General features: G+C 35.8%; 1 protein-coding gene across 4 annotated transcripts in view; it reads right to left on the bottom strand.

Moving 5' to 3' along the window:
* The window catches only part of SUPT3H (SPT3 homolog, SAGA and STAGA complex component), a 399,266-nt gene that overhangs the window by 76,362 nt on the left and 308,812 nt on the right, over window positions 1-14,092 (bottom strand). For all 4 annotated transcript variants that reach the window (XM_052647809.1, XM_052647810.1, XM_052647808.1 and 1 more), the window contains exons 10-11: window positions 12,310-12,477; window positions 2,905-3,015 (exon numbers count right to left, since the gene is read on the bottom strand). In XM_052647809.1, the coding sequence (XP_052503769.1) occupies window positions 2,905-3,015; window positions 12,310-12,477 (279 nt within the window). The remainder of the gene's footprint in view (window positions 1-2,904; window positions 3,016-12,309; window positions 12,478-14,092) is intronic.

The raw sequence follows: 14,092 nt of genomic DNA, 5'->3' as shown, positions 1-14,092 counted from the left end.
ACCATTTCAGCTAACTATTCCCAAGGGGAAGGATTCACTTTCAATTCTTCGTATAATGAACTGTATTCCTGAAATCTGTAATGGTGTAAGTTTGTACAATCATTTCACAAGTCACACAGTAGAGGACAGAATGATGCCACATCAAAAGCAGAATGCTTTTGGCTTTACTGGTTGACGCTGGAATTCAGTTTCCAAGTAACCCACTGGCTGTCATTTTAATTCTCCAAATTAGTCTCATAGTTTTAGGAATTAGCTATACATCAGTCAAGTTATGGGTAGTCTAAATGAGGTATCTCATTTATACACATCATTAGACAAGCACTTTATGTGCAGAATGACATGCTGCAAAGACAGAATCTCTATGTTTCATAAATATAAACTAGCTGTTAATGCGATTTTAGTTTACAAAGGAAATTTCATACTGGAGGTAAGTTAGCTCAGCCTTTCTGCATAATTTAGGTCCAGTCTAAGCTTGCCAAAGACGCAGCCCACATGCCTCCTCTCCTTTTAGGAGCCACAGCCCAAAGCCCAGGAAGCAAAGTGTCCCTAAAGCAGCATCATATATCATCTCAGGGAGTGGACATCAGGGAACTCAGCATCAGCATCCTCCCAGCATCAGGAGCGTCTCCTCTTAACAGTTGAAAGTATGAGGGAACCAGGACTGGTGTTCACACTGTTAGCATATGTAGTCTGCAAATCTATTCTACTTTAAAGAGAATTTTTAACTTTAAAAGGCAGACTTATGTATTGTAATACATGATACTGCCTGGTCCTACTATTCATGATAGACAATGGAGTGGATATATCGCCCTGTGGGCTGGGCAGATCCTTACAGTCCCCGTAATGGAGTAGACCATTCAAGGCCTGAGGTGTGAAGAAGACTCAGTGTCTGCCTGTGCTGTCTTCTCTCCCATCTGCTGTTGACGCTGTTCATCTGCTCTGGCAGTGGTTAAGCGGGCCTTCAAGATCATGGCTTATTTGTTCTATTTTCCAGATCTATTTACACTAAGCACTTTTAAATTGAATTATTAGTTTAAAAAACCATATTGGTTATATGTTTATTAGACAAAAATCAGCTTAAACTATATCTGAAAAAATATATATATATATTCTGAATATTCCAAGTATATTTCCTGCCATATACTACAATCTTGGATTATAAAAGCAACAATACATGACCATCAGCTTGAGATACGGAGGAATGAATATATATTTATACACAGACACACAGACACACAGTGTCATCAGCCAAGATGGTTCTCAAGTGATCTGACCAGTGTTTTTAAAAACAAAAAAACCTGAAGAATTAAGGAGCTTACCACCACCACCACTTTCGTTTGAAGAAACATCACAGACCTTATGATTAGGAGATTTCCCCTTAGAGTAGATACATTTTCCTTTATGTAATTTTACCCATTACTTTTAGTAACCATTTTAGGCTATTTCTCAAAATCCCTGTAGCTCTTTGCTACCCTTTAATTAGTTCTAGATTATTATCAACTCTGCCTTTTTCTTCTCTCTCTATTCCATTGCCTCAGACTATTAGTCATTATTTGGCTCTTATCTATGCATCTGAAAATTTTAATCCTTTGTTATAAATTGGTTCCTTCAATTTCAGTTGGTTTTTAAATTCTTCCAATCAACTCATATTTCTCTAAATCTCATCTCCCTTTTGGCTAATCACTTAAAATAGTCTCACTTGTCATGTAGGAAAAAAAATAAAACAAGAGATACAGACTTCATTCTTTCAATTGCAAATAACCTAGAAACACTCATGCAAAAGGATACACTGCTTTTTATATTAATATAAATATGAATCACATATATGACATATTTAATACATTAACCAGAACTGGAAATAACTGTCACCATTATAGAAAGATTCTAGAGACAAAGAAGCTCTGATACATTCTTGCAGTCATATTGATAATGCATATGATTAACAATAATCAATGAAAACAAAGAATGCTAAGAAAGCATTCTCTTTAACTGAAACACAAGAAAAAAGATGATGAGATAATTTAGAAGAAATTATGACTTCTATCAACAAATAATAGCAAAATCCACTCAGGAAAAAACATATATGCTATGTACGTATGTATGTGTAATGTTACGCAAACATATGCTGCTTTAGTATGTTAAAGCAGATGTGAATACAAAAAAGTGAAATAAATGGTGAATTCCACTGTGCTTTAGTCATAAATCAAACCTAGCTTTCTGAAAATCAAACCAATGCCTTATAAACAGAGAAGGACTTGGAGAAAGTTATATTAACATGAATAAAGATTTTTCTTAAAAGAGCCATAAGATGAGCATTTAATTAACACACATACACACACTCTTTCTTTAGGCTGTTGAAATATAAAGTCTTTAATTCTCCATTAAAAAAAAAAACAAACCTTGATTATAAGCTTTAAAACCATTTGAAGATGTGGAAGACTGTCTGCCTTTCAGCCTACTTCAAAGCCAGTAGCGAAATCATTTCTTCTTCTTCCAACTCAAAGTATGTTTAGGAGCAGAACATCTGATAGAAGTGGTATTGCCAATCTAACCAATTTTAAAATATAAAGTGCTTCTAGCAATATTTGGATACATATAATTTGACAAAAAAAGTTTTATAAACCTAAGCTTTGAAAAATAGAAAATATAAGCCCCAAGGAAAAAAAAAGCATAATTTGTAATTGAAAGAAAATAATATTTTGTAGAGAAAAAAACTGTTCTTCCAAAAAGAGACAAAAATGACTAACTCTTATTTCCCAAGAGAATTATGCCACTTTTATACAACAAAATTACAGCTACCACAAATTGCTTTCAACAATTCCACTGCTGCTTCATTTGACCACTTGAAAATCAAAATTCTTTCAGATTATAAATATAACTTTTTATAACTCTGTTATTACGTACTGTGAATGGGGAAAGGGGGCCAATCTTGTGGCCATAGCGTCGGATGGCCTCTCTGATGTGGCTGGGCTGGATGGCATCGCTGTGAGCCTCAACACCACAGGCCGCAGTGCTCTGCGACAGAAAAACACATAAATTGTTACTAAATCAAAAACACACAACACAACTACAGTGTATAAAATATGAAAATAAACTTTTATAAAATGGACGGTTTTTTCCCTTAGGATGCACATCAGTGCTGCCATATACTACATCTAACAAAAAACATTCCATTAGCAAATCAAAGATGACTTTTACATGACCCCTTCCAAGCAGACCAACCAAATGCTATTTTTATGCCCCCAATATTTCACCTAGGCCTGCATGTCAAGGTACAGGAGAATAGAGCCAGTTGTGAGCGGTTGAAAAGTGTCATGTGAGCTTGCTGAAAGAACTACAGGAAGCTATTTTTTTAAAAAAACATTTATTACTATAAATGTTTCTTGGGAGCTTGTTGGATGTATTTCTGAAATAACCTGAAAGTCATCAATTTTAAAATAAAAAATGTAAAATTGCTATATGTTTATTTATAATACAGGGGATGGTCATAGAAAATCATTTCAACTTGGCTCCTAGTTTTCTAAGTGTCCTCTGTGCAAAAACAAAATAAAACAGAAACTATTACTTTAATCTGCCTCATGTATAAAAGATAGGTTTGAAAGTACACAAAGACACAAGAATGAAAAAGATTATTTGCAATAAGAGTATGGATCTCAACTCAAGAAATGGATGTAACATGATTTTAAACAAATGAAACAGAGGTATTATATGTTTGTGATTTAGTTGTAGGCTCTGGCTTCTCAAATACCTTGGTCTAGATCCCAGCCATCTCAGTTACCAGTTCTGTTAAGTCATGTACGATACTTGTATTTTAGTTTCCTTATCTATAAACAGGATAATAATTTTAACTGTTCTATAGGGTTGCTGTGAAAATTAAATGAGTTGATATGTTCAAACTCTTAGAACAGTGCCTGACATATGTTAGCTATCAACAGCAGTAGGTTATTATTTAAATTAAAAACAGCACATCCGTGTTCTTGAAATGATAAGCTAATTTACTTAAAAGTGCAGTAGGTACCAGATGCCAAGTCATCAACATTAAAGAATCAAGGGAAAGAAATAGTAGCCCATGCATTACTTATCACTCTCATTGCAGAAGTACCATTCTCAGAATTCCTTATAGAGGTATATTCAGCATGACCTCTATTGAGAGTGAAATGGCAAATCTCATCAAAATGAAAAAATACAACCATGTTTGATCCAACAATTTCATGATTTCTAAGGATTTATCCTGCAGGTATATATTATACAGGCAAAAAATAATATAGATAGATAGTCACTGCTGTACTATCTGAATTAATGAAGCAAATGTTCATCAAGGAGAGAACCATAAAATCAATTATGATACATTCATTCAATGCAACGGAAACCACAGCAACCACCATAATGAAGGAGGCAGCTCCATATAGATTCCTATGGAGCTATCTATAAGACACACTGTTTGAGAAAATGTCAGGTGTACAACTGGATAACCATGTTATCAGCTTTTTTTTTTTTTTAAAGGCTGAACAGTATATGCTCATTTAAGCATAGGTTATTTCTGCAAAGACACCCTGAAAATTAGTAACAGTGCAGAATTTCTTTCTCTTGGAGTACAGATGGGTATCTGGAGCATACGGGTTAGAAGAAACATTTTTCACTGTATATCCTTCTGTGCCCTTTAAATATATTTTTTGTGCCCTTTGCGTATTTTTTTTATTATTATTATGAACCAGTAAAGTAATTAAAACATTCCTACAAAAAGCATCTGCTAATTATTCAAGCTGAACCTGAAATAAGACTAAAATATAAAACGAGAGCTTGATTATTTTTAATTATTTTTAACAAGATTTGAAATAAGCCAAATAGGAATATACTCTAGAGTATCTTTCTCAATTTCATTCCAACAATACCCTAAATAACATAACTGCTGTGCCCACAATAACAAGGATTAAATTATCTTAACCCCTCACTTTGGCACTCATATAAAAGTGCACACACAGTTTTTCTTTAAAAAGAAAAAATGCGTTCTTGATTCTATCCCAAGTACTTTGTTCCAATTGGAGTATATTAGAATAAATGCAATTACCAAGTACCTGGTGAGGCTAAAGACTCTTCTGTGAGTTGGGCTGGCCAAAAAGTTTGATCAGAATCTTATAGACAAGCCAGAACGGACATTTCGGCCAACCCCATACAACACGGGGACATTAAGAGGGCAATATCCTGCAGACTAAGGCGGTAAGGGGTTCTTCCAGCACTCTTCTCTGTGAAAGCTCCTTGCTCCCTGCAAAGTGGATTTATTTCTTTGCTACATGGCCATTGAAGAGGGACTCTTCCTTTATTTTCCCAAATAAGTTTGATTTTGGTATAGAATATGTTGGTCAAAATCTCCCAGAACTTCTGGCATGGAGATCCAATCGACTTCAGAACACTGAAGAAGGAAGTGTAAGTTAGAAACCACTTGTGGCTGCTATTTGTAAGATGGCAGCAAGTAAGCCATCCTGTTTGAATCATGTTATCATTGCTAAAAAGAAGAAGTTACCTTATATAAAGGACTTCCCTGGGGCTCAGACGGTAAAGTGTCTGTCTACAATGAGGGAGACCTGGGTTGGGAAGATCCCCTGGAGAAGGAAATGGCAATCCACTCCAGGACTATTGCCTGGAAAATCCCATGGACAGAGGAGCCTGGTAGGCTACAGTCCATGGGGTCGCAAAGAGTTGGACAAGACTGAGCGACTTCAATTCACTTCACTTCACCTTATTTCACCTTATATAAAAATAAGAATATTCAATTTTGTGAAAAATGTCATTAAAATTTCTATTTTGCCAGTTTCTGGTTTATCTGCTATAATTAAGCCACTGCAAACACCAGCATAAGTTACCACATGCACTTCTGCACCCTCCTGATTTGCCCATTGAGTTCTTCGCAAGGACATCTTTAAATCTCAAATGTTGTGTCTGCAGTATTGCTTTCACCTCAAAAAACACCTTCTCATTTCTGTAAACATCCCTTCCCTCACCAAAGTACTAGTAATCTAAGTTCAAAATTCATATCAAGTTTAGAATTTTTACTTCAGCAGTGACTTCATAAATTTTCTAACAGTCTTCAAAACTGTTGCAGAAGGATTAGCATTAAATTTATGTATTTGCTACACTAATAAAAATAAATATTATGTTATAAATACATATGAAGACTGTTAGATTTATATACCAATTTAGCTTTCTCATTCTGCTTGAGCCCACATCTTGGAATATTCTTTAAATTTTCAAAAATGAAACCCACATGTTGGACAAAATACTGAATCTTGTTGTCTATAGTGTATTTGTCAGAATTTCTGTGGGGACTAAACTAATTTCCTAAAGTCAAGAACGAGGTGCTTGGTAAAGTTCTTCTTCATACATCAGGTGCCCCTCCCCCGGCTGTATTCATATTCCATTCTTGGAGTCTTCCATTTCGTTTTCAGTTATGTCTTTTTATTCAGAAGCTGCTGCTCAACACTGGAAGCTAAAGTATCACACGGAGTTCTCCATACTTCCTGTATCTGAGCATTGTCCCTCTTCCGTCCTTGCTGGCTTGAACTGAATAAAATTCTTCAACAGTTTCAACTCTCAATTGCCGTACAAGAAGTTACACTGAAGCTTCGGTTGCCCCAGGATCTCTTATTCGACTCTTTTCTTCCCAACATAAAAGCTGTTGGGAAGAAACGACTTAAAAAAAAAAAATCCTTTCTCAGCTTTCCCCTTGCCAGGTAATGTAATATTTAAGAAGGACCTGGGATCTCAGATAACTCTCTTACTCTTTTCACGACTACATCTTCTGTTAAACTTGATACATTAGATTCTACAGAGGTGTAACAGAGGAGTAATATATATTTCCGATCAGAGCAAGTGAAAGGTTCAGTTCAGTTCAGTTCAGTCACTCAATCGTGTCCAACTCTTCACGACCCCATGAATCACAGCACGCCAGGCCTCCCTGTCCATCACCATCTCCCGGAGTTCACTCAAACTCATGTCCATCGAGTCAGTGATGCCATCCAGCCATCTCATCCTCTGTCGTCCCCTTCTCCTCCTGCCTCCAATTCCTCCAGCATCAGAGTCTTTTCCAATGAGTCAACTCTTTGCATGAGGTGGCCAAAGTACTGGAGTTTCAGCTTTAGCATCATTCCTTCCAAAGAAATCCCAGGGCTGATCTCCTTCAGAATGGACTGGTTGGATCTCCTTGCAGTCCAAGGGACTCTCAAGAGTTCTCTCCAACACCACAGTTCAAAAGCATCAATTCTTCAGTGCTCAGCTTTCTTCATAGTCCAACTCTCGCATCCATACATGACCACTGGAAAAATCATAGCATTGACTAGACGGACCTTTGTTGGCAAAGTAATGTCTCTACTTTTCAACATGCTATCTAGGTTGGTCATAGCTTTCCTTCCAAGCAGTAAGCGTCTTTTAATTTCATGGCTGCAGTCACCATCTGCAGTGATTTTGGAGCCCCCCAAAATAAAGTCTGACACTGTTTCCCCATCTATTTCCCATGAAGTGATGGGACCAGATGCCATGATCTTCATTTTCTGAATGTTGAGCTTTAAGCCAATTTTTTCACTCTCCTCTTTCACTTTCATCAAGAGGCTTTTTAGTTCCTCTTCACTTTCTGCCATAAGGGTGGTGTCATCTGCATATCTGAGGTGATTGCTATTTCTCCCGGCAATCTTGATTCCAGCTTGTGCTTCTTCCAGTCCAGCATTTCTCATGATGTACTCTGCATAGAAGTTAAATAAGCAGGGTGACAATATACAGCCTTGACATACTCCTTTTCCTGTTTGGAACCAGTCTGTTGTTCCATGTCCAGTTCTAACTGTTGCTTCCTGACCTGCATACAGGTTTCTCAAGAGGCAGGTCAGGAGGTCTGGTATTCCCATCTCTTTCGGAATTTTCCACAGTTTATTGTGATCCACACAGTCAAAGGCTTTGGCATAGTCAATAAAGCAGAAATAGATGTTTTTCTGGAACTCTCTTGCTTTTTCTATGATCCAGCGGATGTTGGCAATTTGATCTCTGGTTCCTCTGCCTTTTCTAGCCGTAATACCGACTTCTGTCCCTCACTGATCACATGGATTGATGTATGATCAGAGTGGGCAGGCAAGTGTCTTCTTTCCCCTCACTCTTGTACACAGAGCTCTCTTAGTTCTTCGAGTTTATAGAGGATTTCCTTTCATATGAAGCTGGGCCACTCCTTGGCCAAAGGCTATAGTATAATACAGTTAAATACAGTTAATTTTCTCATTCCAAAATTTAACTGAGATGTTGCATAATCTGTCATTCTATGTAAGTAGGAAGTGATTTTTTTTAAAACTAAAGAAATTAACTAGAAGAGATATTTGAAAAGAAAACAATAAAGAATCACCAAATTTAAAGATTCATATATTATAAAATTAGGAAAAAACATAAGAACATAAAAACATAAGAACATAAAAACATAAAAACATTATCTATTCTAAACTCTCCCAACTCCCCACATTATAGGTGATACAGTGAAGATAAGGGACACTCCCAAGATTAAAATGACAGTATTAAGATATGATTATACATCAAGTCCCTTGGCTTTTAGTACCATCACAGCTGAGGTTTCCAGTGAGCAAAAAATCAAAATATAGCAAGAGCTTGAATACGGAGTAGGAAATGGTAACCCACTCCAGTATTCTTGCCTGGAGAATTCCATGGACAGAGAAGCCTGGTGGGCTATAGGCCACGGGGTCGCAAAGAGTTGGATACAACCAAGCAACTAACACTTTCACTTTCTTGAATGTAGAAGATGTGGATAAGTAAATTTAAAAAATAAATGATTTTATATATGCATAATTACCAGGTTAATTATAAATTTCTACATAGTTTGTAAAGCAAATCCACTGAAGATGTCCTTGAGTACTATTTTATACTCTAGCTTTAGTTACTGAATGAGTTGGAGAGCGCTATAGCCGAAATTCTTTAGAACTACTTTACAATACAGAACTTCCTTATTGTTTGGAGTTTCCCTTAATAAATAAGCACTGAGATCTGTCACTTTGAAAATAAAAGGGGGAATGCAGATATGAGGATGAAATTTAAATCTGCTTTCCATCAATTCTAAGATTTTATCTTGGCACAGTTCCATTACTAGTAGTGGCAAACAGTTTCTATTGTGCCAACCAACTTGTAGAGAAAAGTATAAATTTTGGACAAATTATAAAAAACAAGTACCTGAAAGCAACAGAGTGATCTAACCAGGACAAAACCTGAAAGGGCGCGCACTATATATAGGAGAAGGGAATAGCTAGGGGTTGGTTTTCTGTTTTTCTGTTTTAGCCTAAGGGTAGGCCCTAGTCAGTACAGGGTCACGGGACCTTAGAGGCATGAAGAACTATAGCTCAGAGTTCAGGGCAACCACAGTAGGTGTAAAGAGAAAAAGAAAATCCCAAAAAAGGTCAGAATCAAAGAAAGGAAGACAAATATGTAAGTGTATAAATTTTACCCAAATCTTTGACTAACTTCTAAGCTATTCCTTTGTGGGCCTGAATCCAAGAAACCAAGGCAAAACTAAATAAAGGAAGAGAGGGTCTAGCTGCTGAAGAGGCATTTGAGTTTGGAGTTTATAGAGTTCCATCTAGAAGAGTAAACAGTCTGCTTAACATACATATGAACACACCACCACCAACTCTTCTCATAGGAATACTACAGAACCTGAAATCTCTACAATATACTACTCACAATGTCCAGCATATAATTTAAAATTACTAGACATGCAACAACTCAAGAAAGTGTGACTTATACTCAATGGAGATCAAAACAATCCAGATATTCATCATATGAGAATTTTAAAACAGCTATTATGAAATAAAGGAAATTAAAATAAAAAATAATAATAAACTATAAAAAGAAATCAGAAGGAAATTATAAAACTCTAAACAAAATATCAGAAACAAGACATTAATGGATGAGTGTGAAGACTGAACTGACAGTAGATAAGAGTTTGGAAGGGAAGATCAACAGAAGTTATTCAACCCGAAGAACAGAGAGAAAAGATTGAAAACGAAATTAAACAGAGCTTCAGGCACACATTGAACAATATCAAAGTAACTAACAAAAATATACCTGGAATCTCAGAAGGGGAGAAGAGAGAACATGAGGCAGGCAAGATATCTTAAGAAATAATAGCTGATAATTTCCCCCTCAATTTAAAAGTATTCAATTTTCAAGAGGCCCAGAGGATTCTAAACAGAAAAAATGCAAAAGAAAACCATATCTATGGCTATCATGGTCAAACTGCTGAAAATCAAAAATAAAGATATTATTTGGAAAACATCCAGAGAAAAATAGAACATTACAAATACCAAAAAAAGCTACAAAATCTTCTGACATGTGATTAAAAGCAGTGGCTGCAAATATTTTCTCCCATTCTGTGGGCTGTCTTTTCATTTTGTTCATGGTTTCCTTCGCTGTGCAAAAGCTTTTATGTTTAAGTGGGTCCCATTTGTTTATTTTTATTTTCATTACCCTATGAGGTAGGTCAAAATAGATCTTGTTTATATCAGACAGTGTTCTACCTAGTGTTTCCCCTAAGAATTTTATATATCTGGTCTTACATTTAATCCATTTTGAGTTTTTGTGTATAGTGTTAGACAGTGTTCTAATTTCATGCTTTTACACATAGTTATCCAGTTTTCCCAACATCACTTATTGAAGAGACTGTCTTTTCTCCATTGTATTATATATTTTTGCCTCCTCTGTCAGAGATTAGTTAAGCATAGGCATAGTTAAGCATAAGTGGGTTTATCTCTGGGCTTTCTATCTTGTTCTATTGATCTATATTTCTGTTTTTGGGCCAGTACTATACTGTTGTGATTACTGTAGCTTTGGATAAAATTATATGACCATTTGGGAAAAAGTTCTTGTAGTTTCTTTAAAAACTGAACACATAGCTACTCTATGATCCAATAATTTCATTTCTAGCTAGTAATTTCATTTCACCTACCTATGAAAAATGAAAGCATTTGTCCATAAAGATTTGTACAATAATGCTCGTAACAGGTTTATTCATAATACCCCCAAAACTGGAAATAGCCTAACAACCAAAATGAGAATGAGTAAACTGATATACAAGCAACTTACTCATCAATAAAGAAGAATGAATTACACTTGTACTTAAAAACACAAACTTTAAAAATACCCTGAGTGAAAGAAATTTCACACAAAAGAGTATACACATTATATTCTCTTTGTATGAGGCTCTAGAAGAGAGAAAACTAAAAAGTCAGAACAGTGTTTGCTTTTCTGGGGATGGTGATGAGATTGCCTGGAAGAGGTGTGAAAGAATTTTCTGAACTGATTGTAATGTTATTTTTTTATCTTGAGAGGATATATAAACAATGAATTTATATATCTGTCAAAATTCAGCAAATGATATACTTAAGAATTGAGTGGTACACTGTATATAAACTTTACCTTTAAAAAAAAGTATAATGTATCCATTATAAATTTTATAATTATAAAGAATTATAATTTCTTTATATATTATAAATTTCTTTATAATTATACAAAAGAAATTTCTTTACATTATACAAAATTATGCGTTTTGGCATGAATTATACTGATGCCTGCAGCTTACCTTTTAATGTATTAAAAAAAAGAACTGGTGGATGGATAAAAGAATAATCAGATGTACATATAAAGTAAATGTAAATATAGTAAATATATTAAGTATAGTAAAATTTTAATTACAGAATCAGATGATAGATATATGGTATTCACTCTACATTCTTTTAACTTTTTTGTATGTTTGAAAATTTTTTAAATAAAATATTAGAAAATATCAATATCTTGCTGTAAACTGGCTGTTTCTAAAATCTGATTAATGAAAAACAGAACACATTTCCCGTACCTGTGAACTCAGTTAAGATTTCCCTGTGCTGTGCTGTGCCTAGCCACTCAATCACGTCTGTCTCTTGGTGACCCCACGGACCATATCCTGCCAAGCTCCTTTGTCCATGGGGATTCTCCAGGCAAGAAGAATGGAGTGGATTGCCATGCCCTCCTCCAGGGATTTCCTGACCCAGGGATCAAACTCAAGTCACTCAGATTGCAGGTGGATTCTTTACCATCTGAGCCATCAGGGAAGCTCCAGAATACTGGAGTGGGTAGTCTATCCCTACTCTAGGTGATCTTCTCAATCTAGGAATTGAACTAGGATGTCCTACATTGCAGGCTGATTCTCTACCAGCTGAGCTACCAGGGAAGCCTCAAGATCTCTCTTTGCACCAAAAAGAAAAAAGAAAGAAAAAGAAATAGAAAAATATCATTAACCTTTTTTCTTTTCCTTTGTTTGGTCTTAGCTGAGTCTTGTCCAGCACTCCCATTCCCTAGGGATCCTGATGTGGTCTTCCCCGAGTGCTGTGAGCCCACGGATGGAGCTGTTGGTGTAGGAGGAGGTGTGTTCTCAGGAGAGTCTGGATAGGGCTTCATGCAAGACCCCTGTTCAAAAACATGTGGCTCTGAAATCAGGCAACCAGAACTTCCACTAACATTTAATTTAGATAGCTCATTAATTCAACAATATTTAAAAGTTACAAATACAAAAACCCAATTTATTATTATCCAGTCCACAGAAATGATGCCATCATCTTACCCCTAAGGGTCTAAATATATTAATTTCTAATCTGTCTGATCATTCAGATAAAAAATAGGATTCCTCGATACAGCTTCCAAAATTTCTGCTGATTCAGTCAGATACAGATATTTTTATTGAGAAGTTTTGTCAGTATTTCAAAAGTACTCAAAAGGAAGTTCTAAACTTCCCCCCCAAACAGGATGCCTTTCAGACATTCTCTGTATCATGGTGACCAGCCTTCACTTCAAGGCGAAATAACTCAAACTCAGTGCTTTAGGGTCACTGTAGACTTATCTCTAGCCCCTCCAACACCTTCTTCCTTCCTTCAGAATATCCCTCATACCTACCCGCTTTCTTTGACTATGCCTGCAAGTCTGCTCTCTCTCCCTTGTGGAGGTCCTTCAAATATTTGAAAACTGTCTATCTCACAGTCTCTTCCCTTCTACAGGTCAAACACCTCAAGTTCCTTCTACCACTTATTATGAGACATGCTTTCAGGGTCCTCCTCCCACCCCTATTGCTCTCCTTTAGATAGCCTCCACTTTGTCAATGTCCATCCTCTAGGATGGTGCCTAGACACTGAAACAAAACAAAAGATATTGTGATGTTTCCTTTTCAGTACCATCACAATATTTATCATTATAAGAAACTTTTAGGCAAATAAGTCTTTTTCATATATGGTATTATAAATATATATTTTCCCGATCCTATCAAGTGTAATAACCATGCTATCTACTGACCTATAGTTCTTTATAATGTATTTTAAAAATTATGCTAACCTTTGTAAAACATTTTGCTGAAATTCAGATACTGTTTTCAAGAGTATTTCTTTGATCTGCTTGCCTAGAAACATCAAACAAGAAGGAATAAACCTAATGTGGCATGAGTTGCTCTTAGGAAAAACAAGGTAATGCCTAGAGATCATTCCTTCCAGAATATAAACCATATGTTTGAAAAAAAAACTCTGAAAAATTAACTCAAATTAATATTAACCTTGATAATCTGAGAAACCTAAGCTTAACTAGCTCAGTTCTTTATATGGTTAGTGTTGAAGAATGACAATTATTAAAACAGAATGCATGTGATTAATTCCATGCCTTGTGTTTCCAATCCAATTGACTGTACACAGCACCTCCATTTGGATCTTCTTAAAATACCCTTTTGAACTCATCACTCCTTAGCCAAGAAACTTCGAATTCTTCCTTCCCTAAGCGTCTAAGGCCTTTGTTTTCTAACTTCCTACTTCCCTTCTCAATGACTCCTTGGCTTGAATATTTTAATCAGGTTTTTTCCTCCCTGTACAACTGCACTTATGCTGCCTCCAAAGCCTACAGTATCTTCCCCACTTTTACCATCTCATCAAATTTTTATCTTTTCTTCAACACTTAACTTCTTTGCTGAAGTCTTCTTTCATTATAATTAGGGAGCTGCTTTTATCTTTGAACTTTCTATGACACTCATTTAGAAATCAGTACATAA

Source organism: Budorcas taxicolor, chromosome 11 (assembly GCF_023091745.1).
Source record: "Budorcas taxicolor isolate Tak-1 chromosome 11, Takin1.1, whole genome shotgun sequence".
Classification (NCBI taxonomy): Eukaryota; Metazoa; Chordata; class Mammalia; order Artiodactyla; family Bovidae; genus Budorcas; species Budorcas taxicolor.
This window is presented reverse-complemented; position numbering and strand designations above follow the sequence as displayed.